General features: G+C 43.6%; 1 protein-coding gene across 3 annotated transcripts in view; it reads left to right on the plus strand.

Annotated features, from left to right (window-relative positions):
* The window catches only part of SDK2 (sidekick cell adhesion molecule 2), a 495,641-nt gene that overhangs the window by 402,424 nt on the left and 68,468 nt on the right, over positions 1-24,749 (plus strand). For 2 of the 3 annotated variants that reach the window (XM_075279361.1, XM_075279362.1), the window contains exons 7-14: positions 162-352; positions 1,374-1,457; positions 2,022-2,216; positions 3,263-3,379; positions 5,695-5,862; positions 12,940-13,042; positions 17,532-17,708; positions 17,787-17,923. In XM_075279361.1, coding sequence (XP_075135462.1) covers positions 162-352; positions 1,374-1,457; positions 2,022-2,216; positions 3,263-3,379; positions 5,695-5,862; positions 12,940-13,042; positions 17,532-17,708; positions 17,787-17,923 — 1,172 coding nt within the window. Of the gene's footprint in view, positions 1-161; positions 353-1,373; positions 1,458-2,021; positions 2,217-3,262; positions 3,380-5,694; positions 5,863-12,939; positions 13,043-17,531; positions 17,709-17,786; positions 17,924-19,721; positions 20,034-24,749 lie in introns of those variants that run through there. The other variant, XM_075279363.1, reaches the window with a different exon arrangement.

Here is a 24,749-nt window from a genome sequence, read left to right on the forward strand (position 1 = left end):
TTTCTGCCACCATGGCAGGACCTGCTGCAAAATTCACCATGTGAACCTATTGTAAAGGTTATATATTGTGCGCAGGCATCGTATCGGTTGTCCTTGGCATTGCCGTTTGGTTTTTCACCCTTTCCCTCTGTGTTAACCCTTTCTGCTTCCTATTTCTTCAGGCCTCTTATTAAGTTGAACATTGCTTGGAAGAAAGATGGAGTGGCCGTCTCTATCGGAGTGAGCGAGTTTGGTCGCCGTCTGACTATTCTGAACCCCACGCTGAGTGATGCTGGATATTACTCTTGTGAAGCCACGTTACGTAGCAGCAGCGTCCCTGCCGTCACTGCTGGGGCGTACCTAACTGTCCTGGGTAAGATTATGGGTAGATGGGGGAGGCCCAAGCCTAAATATTACATGTATGTCAGCCAAAACTGCCTGGTTGGAGAAGGACTGGTCGAACTTTGAGGCAGGGCAGTGGAGTTGGTCAGGTTATCTTCTCATACATGTAGTGTCCTCCTGATAACCAGCCATGATGTCCTTATTGTGGTCGGGTTATCTTCTCATACATGTAGTGTCCTCCTGATAACAAGCCATGATGTCCTTATTGTGGTCGGGTTATCTTCTCGTACATGTAGTGTCCTCCTGATAACCAGCCATGATGTCCTTATTGTGGTCAGGTTATCTTCTCATACATGTAGTGTCCTCCTGATAACCAGCCATGATGTCCTTATTGTGGTTGGGTTATCTTCTCATACACGTAGTGTCCTCCTGATAACCAACCATTCCCACCATGATGATTCATAAGTATCAACCACTTTCTTTCCTAGACATTGGAGCTACAGTCAAATGACAGCCGTTCCATCTGCTGATTCCTACACAGAACCTAGACATGAACGTTGCAGACTGTGAAACCTAAACACGCACAGACGTCCATATGCTTCTCTGATCATTACCCAGGGTGGTTTATTCTGTTGGCAGATATTTTAGTTGCTGCTTCCTGATATATATTTTTAGAGTATACAGACACGTTATGCAGAGCAGCGTTCCTACCTGCGCTCCCCTCTGCGTTGCTCACAGCCCGTCACTCAGGTTACACCAGGGGAATACAATGTCCCATCCAATTATCTGCCTATGGACAGTATACAGTACAGTCAATGACATATGGAGGTTTCTAGTGGCTTGTAATTGATTCCAGCTTCGTAAATGAGATGCCATCCCAATTAGCAAATCCCAACAGCCTGCACATTCAGTAACATGATAATTACCTAAAAACATAACAAATAATTAACAAAAAATATATCATTTACAGTTCCGTCTCTCCCATGTATGTGCTGCTCATGTGTAATAGGTTTGGCAATAAATGGGTTCATGGACCCCTCTTCTTCTCTTAGAACCCCCCCAGTTTGTGAAGGAGCCCGAGAGACACATAACAGCCGAGATGGAGAAAGTGATTGACATCCCGTGCCTGGCTAAAGGTGAGTGTGCTCCCATCTTGACCTGATCCCTACCCCGTAATGGTAAACGGGGTGCAAAGGAGAAAAAAGTTGCAATTTTGGGGGACAAGTTGTAACCCTGTATCCAGCATGACCCCCTCTATACACCGTGATACATAAATACTTGGCAGAATCTCGGTCCTCGGTGGCCTTAGTGACTAGTTCAGGATTGCCCGCCATTCCCGTACGCTCGGCGCTGGTACCGCGCTCACTTGTCAGTAATAATCACTGGTGCTACAATTAGGCTGACGCTGTATATATAATTACTACCAGAAAAGGGCGCCGCGGCCCCCAAGCAATGGGAAAAATAAATGACTATAACATTGAAGGATCTGGAGATGATTTAATATGCTCTATTATGTTAAGTACCCAAGAGACGCCAACTCTCCGATATTGCGCGGATCTTTACTGTCCTCTGGCTTTTTTCTCACTTTCCTCCTTCTTGCAATTTTCTAATTACTCTTCACTCCGAGTCAATTGTCTTTCCTTGGTTTCCTCTTTTATTTAACCTTTCGATAACTCTTTTCTTCTCCTTGCACATGCCAGGCGTGCCCCAGCCGTCTATCTCCTGGTACAAGGACGCGGCTCTGGTCGACGGAAGGAAGGACACCAGATTCCGTATAGTAAGCGCAGGAAGCTTACGGATCAGCGGGCTGCTTCCTGAGGATACAGGAATGTTCCAGTGCTTTGCCCGAAACAGCGCCGGAGAGGTGCAGACCTCAACGTACCTGGCGGTAACTAGTGAGTACCCGAGTGGAATAAAAAGCTGGATGAATAAAACCTATATAGTAAAATGTGGCTTTTCCATTGGTTTTTATACAGGTCCCGTGCTTCTTTTTTTTTTTTTTCTTTTTTTTATATAGATTGTGAACCCCACATAGAGCTCACAATGTACATTTTTCCCTATCAGTATGTCTTTTTTTGGAATATGGGATGGAAATCCATGCAAACACGGGAGAACATACAAACTCCTTGCAGATGGTTTTCTGGCCTTGGCAGAATTTGAACACCAGGACTCCAGCGCTGCAAGGCTGCAGTGCTAACCACTGAGCCACCGTGTGGCCCCCTTAGGTCCCGTGCTTCTTGTGTGCGGGGAACGCCGTGGCCGATCTCAGGCCTCAGGAGTCCCCTCTTTACAATGGCGTGTCACAGTAGTTATCGCTGAGGTCCATGTTTGGCTACAATTAGGGTTGAGCGATCGGCATCGGGAAAGATCGGATGCCGATCAGTGATCAAGCAAAATTCGCGATTGGGATACTGAAATCTCAAGACCGTCTCAACCCTACTCCATAAACATAAAGTAGCTAGGGTTGAGCGATTGGGAAAGATCGGATCCTGATCGGTGATCGAGCAAATTCACGATCGGGATCGACTGGAAAATGATCGAAAATCGGATTTTAAAAACGATCCTGAAATCTCAAGATCGGCTCAACCCTACTCCATAAACATAAAGTAACTAGGCTTGAGCGATCGGGATTAGTAAAGATCGGATCCCGATCGGCAATCGAGCAAATTTCACGATCGGGATCGGCTGGAAAATGATCGGAAATCGGATTTTAAAAACGATCCTGAAATCTCAAGATTAAGGATCAATCCTAGCCACAATGGGACATCAGCCAGGGGACTTGTATACAGACCAATGTATGGCCACCATTGGAAGTGGAGGCCTAGGGGAGCCATACTCTATACTAGATTTCATTTATATATAGCTAAGGCGGATTCACCTCCATACTGATAGAGCATCGCCCGCATTTTAAGTGTCCTTTCTATATATCTTTGTGTTCCAGGTATCGCTCCCAACATCACAAAGGGCCCCCTGGACAGTACGGTGATAGATGGCACCGCCCTGGTACTGCCATGTGAGACCTCTGGAGCTCCCCGGCCTGCTATTACCTGGCAGAAAGGTAATGTTATATAGACACACGTCTGCACCTCCTGACCACCAGGCCCTGCTAAGCTTATATTGACACAAGTGCAACCAGGGAATGGACACACAAAAGTATTCTAAGGTGCCCAAAGCCTTGGTCATGGAAGGGTTGTGAGAAGCCATCATAAAAGAAACTTAGGGGGCTTAGCAGATTTAGGAGCTCGATTCTACACCCCTGAAGCATATATAGAAGAATATACGGTCCTCTGCAGTCGTGTTACAGACGCCTTCTTCCTTATGCACTAAACCAACACACAAGACTAAAACGTCAAACAAATCACTCAAGAAAAAAACTTCTTCCAACTTCTTTCCTGTGTCAGATTATTTGCTGGCTGAGTTATATAATGGAAGTTACATTACTGTATACCAGAAAGTGAAGATGCTTCTGCGTGGGCGCAAGACGAGTTTGTTGCTTTGTCTTTGATGCCAAAAAAACATCATTCTGCTAAAGCTTTTAGGGCCTGCAAACAATCTGTCCGTCAACAGGCTGCGAGCTCGATAAAGACTTGCTCATCTACGAGATCCGTCTGAACGTAACGTCTTCCTGAATAATTTGCCGTCTCCTGGCCGTACATGCGAGGATATGTAAAGCCTCCTCGTCTCCCCTATCTGAGGAGCGCTACATGCGGTGATATTTCGGCCGCCCTCCCCGGCATACAATGATATGCAGAGTTCCCGGGCTCTGTGTTAGTTATACGGAGAGCTTTCTCATCTCTCGCCTGTGTATGAATGATAAGCTGATCCTCAGTTCCCCGGCTGTGTATAAATCATAGGCGCAGCCTCTCATCTCCAGGCGACGGCGGTGCCAGTCCTCTGTTCCTCAAATAAAACTGGCACGAGACAGGTTAATAAAGCAGAACTGCCATATAATATATGACAAAGCTATATTCTTCAATGCGCAGTTTGTGTTCAGCCCCGAAGAAGATATATACCCAGTCGCCGGCGATGAACCAGACCTCGTAATTGTCCGGCTCCTTTTATGTGCGAGAGCGAGCGGCCATCGGGAAAAGTGTACGTAAATGGAAGCAGGCGAGACGAAGGGTTAAACCATGCTATATGTCTATACGGTTTATGACCCGTAGGTGTTTCTTTAATGGAAGCCATGGCAACTGGAGGATCTTCAGATCTTTCAATTTAGTGGAAGATGTAACCCTTCGGTGCTTGCTTTAGAAAACCACAAGGAGACGGGGCCAATGGGATACGGGAATCTTGACCCCCTTCCCGTCCTATTTTGCGTACCGAGATAAGGACTGTAAAAATACTTTTATAAGGCTTTCTTTGAGAACTGTATACAAGGTGAAGGCAAAGTCTGAACGCTCACGGGTAAGAAGACGGCACCATAGAAGAAGCGTCAGGTTGGCCCCATTACTTATGGCGTTCCCTCCATGTATACGATGAAGTCTACATGCTTCAGATTGTCACGATCTGTTTGTAATGGTGCCCACAAATGGTCATAAATATTAGACGGCCAACGCTGACAATTTCGTCAGGGCCAGATGACCATCAACCGTACAATGATGGATGGCAAGGCAGATAAGGGTCAGGTCACGGCACTGACAACACCGGAGTCGGAGAACCAGCATAAGAAGAAGCCTCACATGCCCAATAACATTGTGCTTGCTACATAGGTGGCCATATCGTTCCCGTGGGGCACTTACCTTCGGCTTAGACTGGATTATCCATATATGAACCATCTGTGGTCAACATCTGTGGGTTTAGGTTCTTTGGGCCCACCATCTGTGTCATAGTCTCGGGTTTAGGTTCTTTGAAACCCAAACCCTTCAAGAACCCCCAGGTTAATCAACCGTAGTACCCTTCAACTTTGCTAGAATCTTCTCGCATTTGGCTGCTCTATTGCCAGAATAGGGAACCCTTGAAGGGTCCACCATGGGTAATCCAAAACCATCCACTGTCCCTTCTCCGTAAACAAGGATTTAGGGAACCAATATTAAGGCAACAGTTTGCTCCTTTTATGAAGTGTCATAGTGTCGGGTTTAGGTTCTTCGGGCCCACCAGATAAACCCAAACCCTTCAAGAACCCCGAGGTTCATATAGCTGGGATGATTTAGGAAAACCTGCACTCGCAGGGGGTTGGACCCGATGGCCCTTGAGGTCCCTTCCAACTCTACCAAAAAGATTGAAAGATTGAGGTAATAGACCCTTCAACTTTGTGTGTCTTCTCCTGGTGGCCCAGTCCTAACTAACATCCAAAATATACATATCAACCTGATTCTGTGACGTTATACAGGAGGAACATTGTTTGCTTAGTCCGTGTCTCTCCTTCATCCGCAGGTGATAAGATCTTGGCCAGCGGCTCCATCCAGCTGCCACGCTTCACCCTTCTGGAATCTGGAAGCCTCCTTGTTAGCCCGGCACATATATCGGATATGGGCACCTACACTTGCACTGCCACCAATTCTCGTGGAGCTGATGAGGCCTCCGCCGACGTTATCGTCTGGGGTAAGAGAAGTTCCCTTCACGTATGGCCCTATCAAGGGAAATAAATAGTGCCGCCACTTCTTCCACTAACACATATTGTTTTTTTTACAGTTTGTCTCTGTTTTAGCGGCCGTAGGAGTTGATGTTGTTTATTATAGTCATTAGGGATAAAAGGTTTTTCATGCAGCTCGGTACACTTGCCGTTATGTTCTCAAGCTCCCTCAATATTTCAATTCCGCTTGGAGGTCACTCTGCGGAGCGTTGGAAATGACACTTGGCTACACAATTGCTAGATATGTTTTATTGCTAAGAATACCTTCAAGGGTTTTAAGCGCGGGAGAGCCCATGGTGCAGTCATCCTCCAACCGACATTGCCTAAAGGACTTCTCTAGATGTCTCTGTCGCTTAAAGACATGATTTAAGACGTCAAGTGTCATCATTGGGTTCCTTAAAGGGTTTGTGCCATTAAGGAAACTTCAAATCACAGATGGTCCGACCACCAGCAGACCCCACTATAGTAAGAGAGGACCTTTCTGGATTTATTGTATGGAACCATCCTGAATGTTTAGTCTACTCCGGAACAAATGGCCTAAACCTCACGGATGTGAAATAAGCCTAATAGGAAGTTCCTCTGCCCATAAGCTGTCCGGGTATTATATTGATGATTGTACATCTGAATGGTCACCATGTAACACTATACAGGGGCGTAACTACCGGGATAGCAGTGATAGCAGCTGCCACAGGGCCCAGGACATTAGGGGCCCGGTGACAGCCGCTACCGCTGTGTTTTTAATCTCTTAATAGGCCGTAACGGGCCCTATTTACTTACCAATCCTGGCAGGGGCCGGGATCAGTAAGTGACGCCGCGGACCCCACAAACACTATTATTATACTCGAGGGTCTTTTCAGAACACTGAGTATAATGATCAGAGGCCCCGGAAAGATAAAGAACATAAAAAACACTGTTACTTACCTCTCCCGACTCCACGCAGGCTTCGGGCCTACTTGTGTGACGTCCCTGACGTCACATGACAGGGGCCTGCGTCCTGGGCCTTGTGATGTCCTGGATGTCATTGAAGATGGCCAACACCACCAAGGACTGCAGTGGAGTCAGGGATAGGTAGGTGACAGTGTTTTTTATGTTGGTATTCCCTCTCGATCTCCGATTATTATACTCTGTGGCCTGAAAAGACCCCAGAGTATAATAATTGTTCATGGGTGTTCACAGTGGAGCATAATACTGTGTGCAGGGGCCACTATGGGGGATAATACTGTGTGCAGGGGCCACTATGGGATATAATACTGTGTGCAGGGGCCACTATGGGGCATAATACTGTGTGCAGGGGCCACTATGGGGCATAATACTGTGTGCAGGGGCCACTATGGGGCATAATACTGTGTGCAGGGGCCACTATGGGGGATAATACTGTGTGCAGGGGCCACTATGGGACATTATACTGTGTGCAGGGGCCACTATGGGGGATAATACTGTGTGCAGGGGCCACTATGGGGCATAATACTGTGTGCAGGGGCCACTATGGGGGATAATACTGTGTGCAGGGGCCACTATGGGGTATAATACTGTGTGCAGGGGCCACTATGGGGGATAATAGTGTGTGCAGGGGCCACTATGGGGGATAATACTGTGTGCAGAGGCCACTATGGGGGATAATACTGTGTGCAGGGGCCACTATGGGACATTATACTGTGTGCAGGGGCCACTATGGGACATAATACTGTGTGCAGGGGCCACTATGGGGGATAATACTTTGTGCAGGGGCCACTATGGGGTATAATAGTGTGTACAGGGGCCACTATGGGGGATAATACAGTGTGCAGGGGCCGCTATGGGGTATAATACTGTGTGCAGGGGCCGCTATGGGGTATAATACTGTGTGCAGGGGCCACTATGGGGTATAATACTGTGTGCAGGGGCCACTATGAGGCATAATACTGTGCCACGGGGCCCCGCCATTCCTAGTTACGCCACTGACATTATACGTATATTTATCCCGATGTCAGGAAGAATCTGCCTCAAAATTCCGCCCCAAAGGTGTAACAGCCTGTCCTCAGATGCAGAGTCGTATATAAATGTATAGAGCTCAGATCTTACTCCAGCATCGGTGACAGCCATAAATAATGCAGAGCCTTGTGATAACTCACACGTTGAGATAATGCCGTAAGTTTTCCTCCAGTCCTATCAAAAAACCACAGACATACCACAACCTGCTTTTACAATGAGCAAATCGGCTCTGCTACATCGACATAGCGCTCCGACAATCCTTAAAGGGATCCTAGCATTAAAACTCAATTTTTTGTCCCTAGCACATATGAATAGCCTTAAGAAAGGCTATTCTTCTCCTACCTTTAGACGTCTTCTCTGCGCCGTTGTTTCTGTATAAATCCCAGTTTTCGTCAGTATGCAAATGAGTTCTCTCGCAGCACTGGGGGTGGTCCCCAGTGCTCAAACAGCACTGGGGGCGTCCCCAATGCTGCCAGAGAACTCTCCAGCGACGCCTCCATCTTCTTCAGGAACGCCTCTCTTCGCGTCTTCTTCCGGCGGTGGCTTCAAACTTCTAGGCCTCGGGCAGCCGACTTTACTCTCCCGTCTTCTAAGGTGGATCTTCTAGTTCGGTAGTTACACTTCCCGTAATTATTTCCTATAACTCTCTCTTTTCTCCTAAAAAATAAACCATAAATATATTTATTCCAATATTCTGCTGGAGAAAAACTGACGACATAAAGTAATATAAAAGTCACTGGAGTATGCGCCTGATAAAATATGTAACTCCCCGCGCGGCCGATTTATTGTATTTACTAAAAAAAAAAAATGTGGTTATGAGCGGCGGTAAATCTGCGCTAGCCGAGAAGGAGTTAAACGACAGGAAAGTAAAACATAGACACGATATAGATTTGGCCGGGGTCACCCCAGGGGGGTCTGAGGTCCTTCTGTAGTCCAAAAACAGGTCAATAGATGCACATTAGGGTTATAAACCTTTCAGTATATAAGTTAGCCTTCTCTTAAAGGGGTTTTCCAGGATTTTAATCTTGATGACCTAACCCTAAGATAAGTTGTCAATATTAGATCAGTGGCGACTCTGGACATATTGATCAACTGAGCACAAGGGATGTGATGGGGGGGGGGGGTAATGGCCTTTCCATCAAGCCGTGATGTCACATTTATGGTTCGCATGATGCTTTTGCAGATCTGTTCCCAGGTTAGTGATATGTAGGTTACAGTCACCAGACCCCAGCATATCACCCCAGCCCTGCAGATAGATAGGTTAGTGTCACCAGACCCCAGCATATCACCCCAGCCCTGCAGATAGATAGGTTACTGTCACCAGAACCAGTATATCACCCCAGCCCTGCAGATAGATAGGTTAGTGTCACCAGAACCAGCATATCACCCCAGCCCTGCAGATAGATAGGTTACTGTCACCAGACCCCAGCATATCACCCCAGCCCTGCAGATAGATAGGTTACTGTCACCAGAACCAGTATATCACCCCAGCCCTGCAGATAGATAGGTTATAGTGTCACCAGAACCAGCATATCACCTCAGCCCTGCAGATAGATAGGTTACTGTCACCAGAACCAGCATATCACCCCAGTCCTGCAGATAGATAGGTTACTATCACCAGAACCAGCATATCACCCCAGCCCTGCAGATAGATAGGTTACTGTCACCAGACCCAGCATATCACCCCAGCCCTGCAGATAGATAGGTTACTATCACCAGAACCAGCATATCACCCCAGCCCTGCAGATAGATAGGTTACTGTCACCAGACCCAGCATATCACCCAGCCCTGCAGATAGATAGGTTACTGTCACCAGACCCAGCATATCACCCCAGCCCTGCAGATAGATAGGTTAGTGTCACCTGAATTATAGAGTATTTTTCCCTTGGGATTTGGAGCCTCCATTGTCCAAATATCAGTGTTTTTGTCAATATGCAAATGGGCTCTTCGGAGAAACAAGGACGTTGCCGCTTACCACTACAATGCAATGGCAATTCCCTCGTTGCTCCCAAAAGCTCAGTTGTATATTTACAAAGACTGCAGCAATTCACAAGTGGAAAGCATTGTATGATCCAGGTGATCCTAACCTATCTATATGCAGGAATGGGGTGATACTCTGGGTTTCGCATACCAAAAAGGATTGGGCTGCAATACTGGGCACAGCCACTATGCCAGCTATGGCACTGTACTTGGTGTGCAATAAGAGGACATCTTTACATTAATAATTGGGGCCTAACTGAAGCCTCTCCATTGACTTCTATAAGGTTCTTCAGAGAATCCAGCAGCTGTCAGTGACTCGTAGAGTTGACAAACTGCACAGACCCGGTAGATATTCCTTTTATCTGCCAGCAAGTTGGATTAAATGAGATGCCGGGAATCTTCTCCTCAGGCTTTAATACAATGTGCTCAGCTTTGAGCCCCTTTGTCTTGTCTTTGCCTCTCACAATCACGATCCTTCAGCTGATCGCTCGGCATTGTCTACGGTGACAGGAGTGAAATTAGCTTGTCCTGTGACTTTATCTTGTGCGTGACACTAGAGACCGGGGGGAGTTGGAGGACCATCAAACCTGTCTTCTCAGCTCCATTTGAAAAGACCACTTTGAGATGTCATACACTGGTGTGTCGGCTCACGTGTTAACCTTGCCGAGCCGGAAAACAAAAATGGGACGAGCGTAAAGACCTTGAATTTTGTAGTGCTCGCCATGGACGACAAAGGCGCACAAAGTCATGTACAAAAACGAAAAATCTGGGGAAGAGTCTATGGACCCCCAGGTATGGGGACCACATGGCATTTCTCTGATCTAAGTCCACCATTAGGGCTCATTCACACGACATCCAAGTGCTAGGTGTTGTATTAGACTGTAATGGATCTAGTCGAGACCCGAGAGAGGATGGAACTTGTCTCTTCTTGCGCCGAATTCACGGATCCCTCAATAGGTTCACATCTAGAACAGATCCATGAAAACGGACTACGGTGTATACTCAGCCATGAATAAGGAGATTGGACATGGTCATTGGGAATAACTTGAGGGTGCAGTTGTACCCAGGCCGGGAGCATTAGGGTCTATTCACTTGGTGGTAAATTGGGAGCTGGACTTCCGCCTCTAATTCCTCCCCACTTTTGGGCCCTCTCGCTTTCTGCCGCTGCTTTTACTTGCTGATCGGATGGACCAAACAAAGGAAAGGTCTCTTGTCTGAAACTACGAGATCCAGCAGGTCACTTACATACCGTGTTTCCCCGAAAGTAAGACAGTGTCCTACATTCGTTTTACCCCCAAAAGTCCCACTATGTCTTACTTTCGGGGTATGTCTTATATTGGAAAAAAAATGACAGGGGTTGATGGATTGAAGCGGCGGCACGCGAGGAGTTAAGCGGCAGCCGCCGGCCGCTTCCATACATTGCAATGGGAGCGTGCTATTCAAATAACTGCTTACAATTGAAGTTAGAGATGCGCGAATACTATTTGAATAGCGCGCTCCCATTGCAATGTATGGAAGCGGCAGGCAGACTTTGCCGACAGCCGCCGCTTAAAGGGATTCTACCATTAAAAGAAGTTCTTTCCTCTGACCACGTCGGAATAGCCTTAAAAAAGGCTATTCGTCTCCTACCTTTTGCCATAGCCAGCGCCGCCTTCTTCCTGAGCTGCGTCCTCCCTGTCTGTGTCTTTTTTGGGCGTCATGGATGACGCATGCGCAGTCGGCTCTGGCTGCGAGAGCCTGTTAGAGCCGACTGCGCATGCGTCATCCATGAGGCCCAAAGAAGACAACACAGAAGGGGTGGACGCAGCTCAGGAAGAAGGCGGCGCTGGTTATGGCAAAAGGTAGGAGACGAATAGCCTTTTTTAAGGCTATTCCGACGTGGTCAGAGGAAAGAACTTCTTTTAATGGTAGAATCCCTTTAACTCTTCGCGTGCCGAGCGCTTCCATTCATTTCAATGGAAGCGTGCCATTGAAATGAACAGAAGCGGCTGGCACGCGAGGGGTTAAGCGGGCGCCGGCAAAGTTGGCATGCCGCCGCTTTCAATCACATACAAGGCGCACAGCGCTGCGCCTTATAGTCCGGTGCACCTTATATATGAACCTAGACAGGACTATAAGGCGCTCATGGGTAATGCGCCTTATAGTCCTGACAAGGTTCATATATAAGGCGCACCGGACTATAAGGCGCCTTATGTTTACTACGGTATGTCTTACTTTTACTTTTAGACATTTACTATGTCTTACTTTCGGGGTACGTCTTACATTAGCCCACCCCCCAAAAGTCCCACTACGTCTTACTGTCGGGGGTGTCTTACTATCGGGGAAACACGGTAGGTACATAGTAGATGAAATTGGATGAAGACATCAGTCCATCAAGTCCAACCTAGGATTGAGTGATCGGGAACGGAAAAGATCGGATTGAGTAAATTTCACGATTGTGATCAGAATTCCAATCCCGATCTTTTTCGGTGAGATCGAGGTCTCACGTTAGTTCCCACAATGCTTAGCTACTGGCCAATCATTGTCGGAAAAGCTAACATTAGGGTTGGAAAAAAATTTCAGCTCCCTACTTAAGTTTCTCCCTCCCATTAAATTCAATCGCGATAAAATTTGGTGCCGATTTCAAGGCGCAACTTCCCAGTACTACAAACTACACCGATTTGTACAGATTTTGCATCGGGATTCGGCATCGTCATGTGACGTCTCTGGTGACCCTGTCATTTTGACCCCTCGAGTTGGTCTCCAGATGCCGAAATCTTAAATTCTAGGCTTTACAGCTGATAATATAAATGAATAGACGGCTTACATGGAAGATGAAGAGCGAAACAAATTGCCTTATATTGCCGGCATGTGTAGCGACTCCGAGTATTGACCTTAGTAAAGGGCTCGTGTAATCTTGTATCTCAAATCCCCGATACAGCAAGGTAAGGAAAACTTTACAGAAACTGTGTTGGCAAAATGTAGTATGTATAAAGCCGGCTGCCATTTACAATGCTGCTAGAAGATCACAGACAATAGTCATAAATAATAATTTACAGGAATGGACACCGGCACAAAGAGAATACGGATAATCAGTTAACTCTTTGTCTCCGCAGCTCGAACCCGAATCACCAACCCTCCGACAGACCAGAGCGTTATCAAGGGAACCAAAGCGTCCATGGCGTGCAGCGTGTCGCACGACCCCAGCATTACCATTAGGTAAGGTGCCATAATGGTAGACGATGTGATGTTTAAAGGGGATTTTGGGGACTACAAATGTATGAAATCAGGGAAGGTCTGATATCTGGGACCCCCATAGGGCGCCAAACATTGCGTAGGGGTTGTGCAGCTCAACCCCATTCCCTTGAATTGGACTGAGCTGGAAATAGGCCCCCGATCAGATATTGATAACCTATGGTAAAGATGGGTCATCAGTCCTGGATAACCCTTTAATATATATGGCCCTACATTAGAGATATGGCTTGAAACCAGGATGATGGGAGTGGTGGGTTGACCATAGCCAATTTCGATAAGAAAGGCCTGCGCCTTCCTATTGTGCCCCCCAACCCCCCAACCACCATGACCAAAATCCACCTAATTATTCACATTATCGACGGCTGCCCAAGACCAACCATGCATATGTGCACTGCCTGCCACTCACTAGTAGGCCCTACACCTTGAGGGGGCCCCAAAAGGTTGCATAAACAATACCATTATTGTAAGGGCCCGTTCACAGGGGCACAGAGGGGGCGGATTATGGTGCGTAATCCACGTCATAATCTGCTCCCTCACAATGGTGGTCTATGGACCAGAAAAAAGAAGCGAGCTGCCCTTTCTTCACGTGGATTCCACGGCTCATCGAGCCGTGGCGTCCGCCTGGCGAGAGCAACCTCTGATGTCAGCCCATTCATTTGAGCCGACTCCGAACGGGGAAGCTTTGACCGTCGGAAACTACGACAGTCGTGGCAGGCGGGTTTAGACCCGAGAGTGCCCCCCGCGTCACTCTCGATGTCAAAATCCGCCCTACTGCGCCACGTGTGAACTAGCACTAAAGGGCACAAGGTATGTAGGGGCCCCAATACAGATTTTACACTGGGGGATTCACATTATCCCTCTGGTAGAAATCCATGCCACATCAAATATTTGGGAACTGGTTCCCGTTTCAATAAATTGGTGTGGCTTGTCGAAAAAGGTAAAATATTCCTCAATACCCATTGGCACATCAAGTGGACTGCTTTAAGGCTTACCAGTAGGGTTGAGCGATCGGGATCGGAAAAGATTGGACTCCGATCGGCGATCGAGTAAATTTCACGATCGTGATCGGAATTCCGATCCTGATTTTTTCCAGCGGTATCGAGGTCAGAGGTTATCTCAAGATCCCATAGAGAAGCATTGACTAGGGTTGAGCGATCAGGATCAGAAAAGATTGGATTCCGATCGGCGATCGAGCAAATTTCACGATCGGGATCGGCTGGAAAATGATCGGAACTCAGATTTTAAAATCGATCCTGAAATCTCAAGATCGGCTCAACCCTATTCACCAGGCCTCGTTGACCTTCTCTTACTTAGTTTTCTCCTTCTGCAGATTCTTCCCCTTCTTCCCACCGCAGACCAGGAAATCCTGGAGGCTCCTCGTGATCTTCTTCCTCGCTCTGCGCATTCCCCTTCCCTTTAATCCCTTAGTCTCTTTTGTTATAATGAGGCGTAATACAAGGGTCACCCGGCCTGCACCGGGCTGGAGCTCGGGAGGACCCTCGCCTAATTAACACAAATCTTATTTCTCTCTATACTTCACCCATAAATAATGAGGGAAAATTAAACATTCCTAATTGGTTCCTGACAGCGGGGGGAGACGGAGCCCACGGTGAACTCTGTGAAAAATTTAATAGGAGTTAAAAAATTAATCTTACTTAACTTCATCCGCAGTGAATATTTTATTGGGCGATATTAATTCTCCCTTCCACAGCATATGTATCATTTCAAGCAGAAACTTCTCGCCATGCATTTCGGGACGTTGGTGGGGGCTGGGTGGTGCAGGGAGACGTCAGGTTGGTAAATCAACTCGTTCATCACCCGATTCATCTTAAAGGGGAAATCCAACAAAATGGAGTTCTTGGCAAGTCATATTCGGGCACCGAAATTGGCGTTGGACCAGTCTGGGGTCTCCAATACAATATTTGGAGTATTTATAGATGAGAATTGTTCACCATTTCACATTTTAGTGTGTTTAATGGGTTGCCTTGTGGTGTGTTCACTTCCGCCATAAGACCAGAAGAAGAGATTACCAATAAAGATAGATCCTTGTAATGGCAGATACCAATGGATCGCGAGAGAGGCCATTGACTATAATGAGGTCCATTGGTCATCCATATGGTTTCTCCCTAATTTTTCTGGATTGTCCACAATTTTTGATGGATTCTGCACCGGACAGAGGTGAATGAAGCCTTAAAGGGATGGTTTCATAAATTCAATGGATGTCATAGAGAGGGATCCCTGTCTATGAGCCAGAATGGACTCTGTTTGGGGTGGCCCCGTATTATTTGAGAGACCATGGAGGTATACTACAGTACATTGTACCAACTGGCTATGGCTTCCTCTGCCAGAATCAGCTGTTTGTTGGCAAGTGTGACTCAGTCGGTGTCAAACTGGCCAACCAATGGAACCTCCTAATGGTCCTGCAGAAGACACCCAAATTTGAAGAGACCCATGGTCTATTTCCAAGCAGTTGCCAGAGGGGGGCACCTCCATTTTGAATTTACCCCAATACTGAAATTGGGGTAAATTCATCAAGACAGGTGTTGACTTTGCCAATATTGATCTCCCATGTGCCAAGGTGGAGATTTGAGATGAGCGAACACTAAAATGTCCGAGGTTCGAAATCCGATTCGAACTGCTGCACACTGTTTGAACAGATTTCGAACCCCATTATAGTCTATGGGGGGAAATGCTCGTTTCAGGGGTACGCAATTAATTCGATAAAATTATACTTACCAAGTCCACGAGTGACGGTCGGGCTGGATTCCCCTTGAAGTCTTCTCCCGGCGCAACGCCCCCGCGGCGTCTTCCGGCTGGAATTCACTCTGCCTAGGCATCGGGGCCTAGGCAGAGCCAACTGCGCATGCGCGGTTGGCTCTGCCCGGCCCGACGCCTGAGCAGAGCCGACTGCGCATGCGAGGGCATGCCCGCGCATGCGCAGTCGGCTCTGCCTAGGCCGGATGCCTACGCAGAGTGAATTCCAGCCGGAAGATGACATGGGGGGGACTCTGCACGGAGAAGACTTCTAAAGGTAAGAGAAGAACCAGCGTTGATTGGCAGAATGTATACCATTCTGCCAATCAACGCTGGTTCTGCATCGAACCTTAAACTTCGAACAGCTAGTAGTGTTCGCTCGAGTACGAGTATCTCGAATACCGTAGTATTCGATCGAACACCTACTCGATCGAACACTACTCGCTCATCTCTAGTGGAGATACCTCCTAATAAATCAGGCTCATCCCTGGCCCTCCAACCTTCGGCCCCTAAGCCCTGGCATAGATTTGAGCGCCATTTTCTGGCACGAATATACCATAAGGCGTCATAGCCCTCCATAACCCATGCCCCGCTACACCTCCATCCTGGTGTACAGGGTACAAATTAGGAAAAAAGTCACCATTTCTGGTGTGAACTCCTTATTATCCATAAAACCGCAACTTTCTAGAGTAAAAGTTCCATCTGCCATATGTTTGAGAAAGAAAAAAAAATCATCGTAAACTTGTATTACAAGCTCTGAACCATGAGGGGATCCAGATTGGGTAGGACCCCCTATCCTCTACCCCCGGGTGAAGATTGGAGGGCTTTAATAATAGCGCTGTCTATAAACAGCTTCAGTTGTCACTTGATTTTCGGCAGCCAGCAGGGAAGCCCCGCCCACATCGGCAGGGGTATCAATCTGGCGCTTTATTGCAAAGCATTATGGTCCCGAGTACCAGGAACGCGCCGAATCATTGGGGGTTTTGTTCTTCTTCTCATTTTCCTAACCCGTCTTCTATATTTAAACATGAACGCCAAGCGCCCGCGGTGTAAATCCCTCCTGGTGGACTTGCCCTTTAAGGTTATTGTTTTGTTTTTTTCCCTAATCACCAGGATCCTTCCTTATAAAATCTGCTGGTAGATTACTGTACTATTTTTACAGAGTCGTTCCATGCGATAGCTAGCGAGTGCAGAAATGATCTACAGAATAAAGAGCCCATCTGAAAGTCTAATGACAGGACCCCCCGCTGGGGCGAGATGTGTACAATATGTGCAACACCCTCTATAAATAGTCTGTGATATCAATATGTAGATGGCGAATAACAGACACCATCCTCGGCGCGGCGGCGTGTTTGCATAATGCACAAATTTATAGCCTGTGATGCCACCCAACTTTCCCAGACTCTTCCATGGCGAATATACCGAGCTATATTCTGCTATCACTCACTTGCTGAGCCTTGTTTTTGTGCTAGGGATTATGGCTGACAGGTGAGGATGACCCATTTCTATGGACCAGGGATGTGTTATTACATGTATTGATCGGTATATAGCGCCCTGGGGAACAAAGGGCTATTATAGGGCACAATTACGGCCAATTACATCCACAACTTTCCATCTCCAAGGGCCCTTAGAGATGCGGCGATAGAAACCAAAGTTTAGTACAGAGTCTATACTCATCATGTCTTCTCTTCCATCTCAGGTACGTTTGGGAGAAAGATGGCGCTCCCCTGAGTATAGACAACTTACCCAGAATCCAAATGGACAAGAACGGCACCTTACACATCTCCCAAACGTGGTCAGGAGATATCGGGACCTACACCTGCCGCGTCTTGTCCATGGGGGGCAATGATTCCAGGAGCGCCCACCTACGAGTCAGGTATGGAAGGCGACGAGTAGCTTTCTAGTCTGTTAAAATGACAACTGACTAACATGGCGACCATTTATTTCCGACCAGACAACTTCCTCACGCTCCAGAGAACCCGGCGGCAGCGCTAAGCGTCACCGAGCCACGAACCATTAATGTCACCTGGGCCAGACCCTTCGATGGGAACAGTCCTCTGATCCGCTACATCCTGGAGGTCTCCGAAAACAGTAAGTTTAGTGTCCATCCATGGGGCTTCATTCTTATGGAAAATGGTCAAGGGGGTGGAGTTACTTGTCTAAACAGGTAGCGTAAGGCCAAGGCCCCACATTGCGGAAGCTTTTTTGTTGCATTTTTTTGCCAAAATGGGTTCAAAAGGAATGGGACACTCCCGACTAGGCCCGACTTTGGGCCTAATCCGGAGCGGAGTGCGTGCGACTGGATGCCAGTATCCGTATTTTGAGGCCTCCGCCTTGGGTTCCGGTCCAAAAAACCCCATGTGAACTTACCCTCACTCTAGCTCTACACCCCCTATTGTTTGGCATAAAATCGGTGCCTCTTAAAGGGGTTGTCCAGGGCCTGAAGGTAATTGATGTTGAGTATTTCTCCACAGGATAGGTCATGAGTACCCCGATCACGTGAAGATATATACTAGGTATATATCCTACCCTGTACAGACCCTGTACATTGCAATGGTTGCCCTTGGCAGCTGTATACTTAGTATATGGTCCAAACAGCTTATTGGAACAGGGTCCAGGGACCAATGCGGTTATATAGGAGCAAGGAGCGAGGGGTAAGGAGGGCCAAGTATTGGACTGACACACTGACCCCCTTTATGAGGCTTCTTGAGTGTCCCCACTGACATAGGCCCTGACCATTATCTGCACCACTGCAGGAGCCCTGCAATACATCAGCGCACCAAGGCCTCCTTCTCGCTTTGAGAGGGTGATCTTTAAAGGTTATATCCTTCTCTTCTCTTCTATGACCGGCCCATAAATCACCGAGTCATTTACAGATCACATAAAAGTAGCAGATTGCATTGAAATACCGAACGTTACCGGCGCCAATTCTCGGCGTCCCCTTCGCCTCGCGTTTTTACTAGCAAATCCCAGTTCGCGGCACAACGAGATGCTACCCGCGCGGCGGAAAATATTGTAGCAATTCACCAGGGGTCAGGGGTCATCTTTTCACTAAAATCTAAACATCCGCTCCCCTTAATCTTATTATTTGTTTTGCTGGAAACCGCATCTTTAAAGCCGCCGCTCGCACTTTATCCCGTACCTGCTTTCTCTTCCCTGTAAATTGAATTTTTTCCATTTTTATGGCGCACAAACTTACTTGGTATGAACGACACAGCTCGCAGTAACATTGTATTGTGCAGATAAGCACGTCCTGTAGATAGATGGCTTAGCATCAAGACACAGAGCGGAATAACAAACTAGATCATAACGCTAACCCTTCCGCTGCCATAATAATCTGTCTCACCGTCCAGGTGCTTCGCCGCATTCATATTCATGGCCGTATTTATGGACGGGAGACAGACCGCATCTTGCTAACGTGGCGTTTTTAGAGTCAATCTGCTCTTAGTAGTAAAGGAGATTGACTGGGTAACCCTATGGCGGGTTTATAAAATGGCGCCAAATAAAACCGCACCCATGCGCAGTGTTAGTATTAGGACAGGTACTCGTGGCCCTTTCGGGACGTTGGCAGCCTCTCTCCCCGGTGGCCAGCATAGGGTTAACCCGAGCCCTGTCTTATTTGCAGGCGTCTCTCTCTGCCTTGCAAGTTGAATTCCATATTTATGAGGCGCCTTCAGAGAGATTTAGCATCTCTTTCGCCTGCCTGCGCATATCATATGCAGATCTTATATCCCATCCTACACCCCAAAGGACCGAACCCCCAGAGCAGACCCTTTTCTGATTTCCATAGACGATAGACCATATTTATCTCTCTCTCTACATCATCATGGCGAAACGGGAAGGATTAAAAAAAAAAAATAAAGCAACTTGTTTTCCCGGTGTCATTGGAATGCCCCCTGCAAGACGAGCGCCTGATAATACCGCGCACAAGTGTAGTTGTAATGTTGTCGCTTGCATGTATATTTCTCAGCGGGAGAAAATGGCTTTATGATGCCGATAGCGCGGAGTCCTTGTCTGGAGCTTACTATAGTGCCGCACCTACGTAACAAAGCACAAGAGGAAAGAATCCTAGATCTTACTGCTTATAGCTTAAAGGAGAAACGGGGAAAAACACGGCTTTGAAGAGACATGAGACGCCGAACAAAACCTCCAAACACAAACTTACTTTAAGTCAGAGCAGAACAAGAGAGCATGGCCCGAGGTAAAGAGATTCAGAGGCAGGGATTAGCATGGCGGTTAATGTGGCAAATGAAAGAGGAGCCGCTCCTGTATGTTATATCTGGGCTAAGACTGCAGACGAGGCATACAAATATAGTCTAGGTGCGAACAAGGCCAAATTAATACTAAGATTGTACTCAGATGTATTATAGTAGTTATATTCTTGTACATAGGAGTAGTATTATAGTAGTTATATTCTTGTACATAGGAGTAGTATTATAGTAGTTATATTCTTGTATATAGGAGTAGTATTATAGTAGTTATATTCTTGTACATAGGAGTAGTATTATAGTAGTTATAGTCTTATACATAGGAGGTAGTATTATAGTAGTTATATTCTTGTACATAGGAGCAGTATTATAGTAGTTATATTCTTGTACATAGGGGCAGTATTATAGTAGTTATATTCTTGTAGATAGGACGTAGTATTATAGTAGTTATATTCTTGTACATAGGAGGTAGTATTATAGTAGTTATATTCTTGTACATAGGAGCAGTATTATAGTAGTTATATTCTTGTAGATAGGACGTAGTATTATAGTAGTTATATTCTTGTACATAGGAGCAGTATTATAGTAGTTATATTCTTGTACATAGGAGGTAGTATTATAGTAGTTATATTCTTGTACATAGGAGGTAGTATTATAGTAGTTATATTCTTGTACATAGGAGGTAGTATTATAGTAGTTATATTCTTGTATATAGGAGTAGTATTATAGTAGTTATATTCTTGTACATAGGAGGTAGTATTATAGCAGTTATATTCTTGTACATAGGAGTAGTATTATAGTAGTTATAGTCTTGTACATAGGAGTAGTATTATAGTAGTTATATTCTTGTACATAGGAGCAGTATTATAGTAGTTATATTCTTGTACATAGGAGCAGTATTATAGTAGTTATATTCTTGTACATAGGAGCAGTATTATAGTAGTTATATTCTTGTACATAGGAGTAGTATTATAGTAGTTATATTCTTGTACATAGGAGCAGTATTATAGTAGTTATATTCTTGTACATAGGAGTAGTATTATTGTAGTTATATTCTTGTACATAGGAGCAGTATTATAGTAGTTATATTCTTGTACATAGGAGCAGTATTATAGTAGTTATATTCTTGTACATAGGAGGTAGTATTAAAGTAGTTATATTCTTGTACATAGGAGTAGTATTATAGTAGTTATATTCTTGTACATAGGAGCAGTATTATAGTAGTTATATTCTTGTACATAGGAGTAGTATTATAGTAGTTATATTCTTGTACATAGGAGCAGTAATATAGTAGTTATATTCTTGTACATAGGAGTAGTATTATAGTAGATATATTCCTGTACATAGGAGTAGTATTATAGTAGTTATATTCTTGTACATAGGAGTAGTATTATAGTAGTTATATTCTTGTACATAGGAGTAGTATTATAGTAGATATATTCTTGTACATAGGAGTAGTATTATAGTAGTTATAGTCTTGTACATAGGAGTAGTATTATAGTAGATATATTCTTGTACATAGGAGTAGTATTATAGTAGATATATTCTTGTACATAGGAGCAGTATTATAGTAGTTATATTCTTGTACATAGGAGCAGTATTATAGTAGATATATTCTTGTACATAGGAGCAGTATTATAGTAGTTATATTCTTGTACATAGGAGCAGTATTATACTAGTTATATTCTTGTACATAGGAGTAGTATTATAGTAGATATATTCTTGTACATAGGAGCAGTATTATAGTAGTTATATTCTTGTACATAGGAGTAGTATTATAATAGTTATATTCTTGTACATAGGAGGTAGTATTATAGTAGTTATAGTCTTGTACATAGGAGTAGTATTATAGTAGTTATATTCTTGTACATAGGAGAAGTATTATAGTAGTTATATTCTTGTACATAGGAGCAGTATTATAGTAGTTATATTCTTGTACATAGGAGCAGTATTATAGTAGTTATATTCTTGTACATAGGAGCAGTATTATAATAGTTATATTCTTGTACATAGGAGGTAGTATTATAGTAGTTATATTATTGTACATATGAGTAGTATTATAGTAGTTATAGTCTTGTACATAGGAGTAGTATTATAGTAGTTATATTCTTGTACATAGGAGAAGTATTATAGTAGTTATATTCTTGTACATAGGAGCAGTATTATAGTAGTTATATTCTTGTACATAGGAGTAGTATTATAATAGTTATATTCTTGTACATAGGAGGTAGTATTATAGTAGTTATATTCTTGTACATAGGAGTAGTATTATAGTAGTTATATTCTTATACATAGGAGTAGTATTATAGTAGTTATATTCTTGTACATAGGAGTAGTATTATAGTAGATATATTCTTGTACATAGGAGCAGTATTATAGTAGTTATATTCTTGTACATAGGGGCAGTATTATAGTAGTTATATTCTTGTACATAGGAGTAGTATTATAGTAGATATATTCTTATACATAGGAGTAGTATTATAGTAGTTATATTCTTGTACATAGGAGTAGTATTATAGTAGATATATTCTTGTACATAGGAGCAGTATTATAGTAGTTATATTCTTGTACATAGGGGCAGTATTATAGTAGTTATATTCTTGTACATAGGAGTAGTATTATAGTAGTTATATTCTTGTACATTGGAGTAGTATTATAGTAGTTATATTCTTGTACATAGGAGTAGTATTATAGTAGTTATATTCTTGTACATAGGAGCAGTATTATAGTAGTTATATTCTTGTACATAGGAGTAGTATTATAGTAGTTATATTCTTGTACATAGGAGGTAGTATTATAGCAGTTATATTCTTGTACATAGGAGTAGTATTATAGTAGTTATAGTCTTGTACATAGGAGTAGTATTATAGTAGTTATATTCTTGTACATAGGAGAAGTATTATAGTAGTTATATTCTTGTACATAGGAGGTAGTATTATAGCAGTTATATTCTTGTACATAGGAGTAGTATTATAGTAGTTATAGTCTTGTACATAGGAGTAGTATTATAGTAGTTATATTCTTGTACGTAGGAGAAGTATTATAGTAGTTATATTCTTGTACATAGGAGCAGTATTATAGTAGTTATATTCTTGTACATAGGAGTAGTATTATAATAGTTATATTCTTGTACATAGGAGGTAGTATTATAGTAGTTATATTCTTGTACATAGGAGTAGTATTATAGTAGTTATATTCTTGTACATAGGAGTAGTATTATAGTAGTTATATTCTTGTATATAGGAGTAGTATTATAGTAGTTATATTCTTGTACATAGGAGTAGTATTATAGTAGTTATAGTCTTATACATAGGAGGTAGTATTATAGTAGTTATATTCTTGTACATAGGAGGTAGTATTATAGTAGTTATATTCTTGTACATAGGAGCAGTATTATAGTAGTTATATTCTTGTAGATAGGACGTAGTATTATAGTAGTTATATTCTTGTACATAGGAGGTAGTATTATAGTAGTTATATTCTTGTACATAGGAGCAGTATTATAGTAGTTATATTCTTGTAGATAGGACGTAGTATTATAGTAGTTATATTCTTGTACATAGGAGCAGTATTATAGTAGTTATATTCTTGTACATAGGAGGTAGTATTATAGTAGTTATATTCTTGTACATAGGAGTAGTATTATAGTAGTTATATTCTTGTACATAGGAGGTAGTATTATAGTAGTTATATTCTTGTATATAGGAGTAGTATTATAGTAGTTATATTCTTGTACATAGGAGGTAGTATTATAGCAGTTATATTCTTGTACATAGGAGTAGTATTATAGTAGTTATATTCTTGTACATAGGAGCAGTATTATAGTAGTTATATTCTTGTACATAGGAGCAGTATTATAGTAGTTATATTCTTGTACATAGGAGTAGTATTATAGTAGATATATTCTTGTACATAGGAGTAGTATTATAGTAGTTATAGTCTTGTACATAGGAGTAGTATTATAGTAGATATATTCTTGTACATAGGAGTAGTATTATAGTAGATATATTCTTGTACATAGGAGCAGTATTATAGTAGTTATATTCTTGTACATAGGAGCAGTATTATAGTAGTTATATTCTTGTACATAGGAGTAGTATTATAATAGTTATATTCTTGTACATAGGAGGTAGTATTATAGTAGTTATAGTCTTGTACATAGGAGTAGTATTATAGTAGATATATTCTTATACATAGGAGTAGTATTATAGTAGTTATATTCTTGTACATAGGAGAAGTATTATAGTAGTTATATTCTTGTACATAGGAGCAGTATTATAGTAGTTATATTCTTGTACATAGGAGTAGTATTATAGTAGTTATATTCTTGTACATAGGAGCAGTATTATAATAGTTATATTCTTGTACATAGGAGGTAGTATTATAGTAGTTATATTATTGTACATATGAGTAGTATTATAGTAGTTATAGTCTTGTACATAGGAGTAGTATTATAGTAGTTATATTCTTGTACATAGGAGAAGTATTATAGTAGTTATATTCTTGTACATAGGAGCAGTATTATAGTAGTTATATTCTTGTACATAGGAGTAGTATTATAATAGTTATATTCTTGTACATAGGAGGTAGTATTATAGTAGTTATATTCTTGTACATAGGAGTAGTATTATAGTAGATATATTCTTATACATAGGAGTAGTATTATAGTAGTTATATTCTTGTACATAGGAGTAGTATTATAGTAGATA

The sequence above is a fragment of the Leptodactylus fuscus genome, chromosome 6 (assembly GCF_031893055.1).
Source record: "Leptodactylus fuscus isolate aLepFus1 chromosome 6, aLepFus1.hap2, whole genome shotgun sequence".
Taxonomy (NCBI): domain Eukaryota; kingdom Metazoa; phylum Chordata; class Amphibia; order Anura; family Leptodactylidae; genus Leptodactylus; species Leptodactylus fuscus.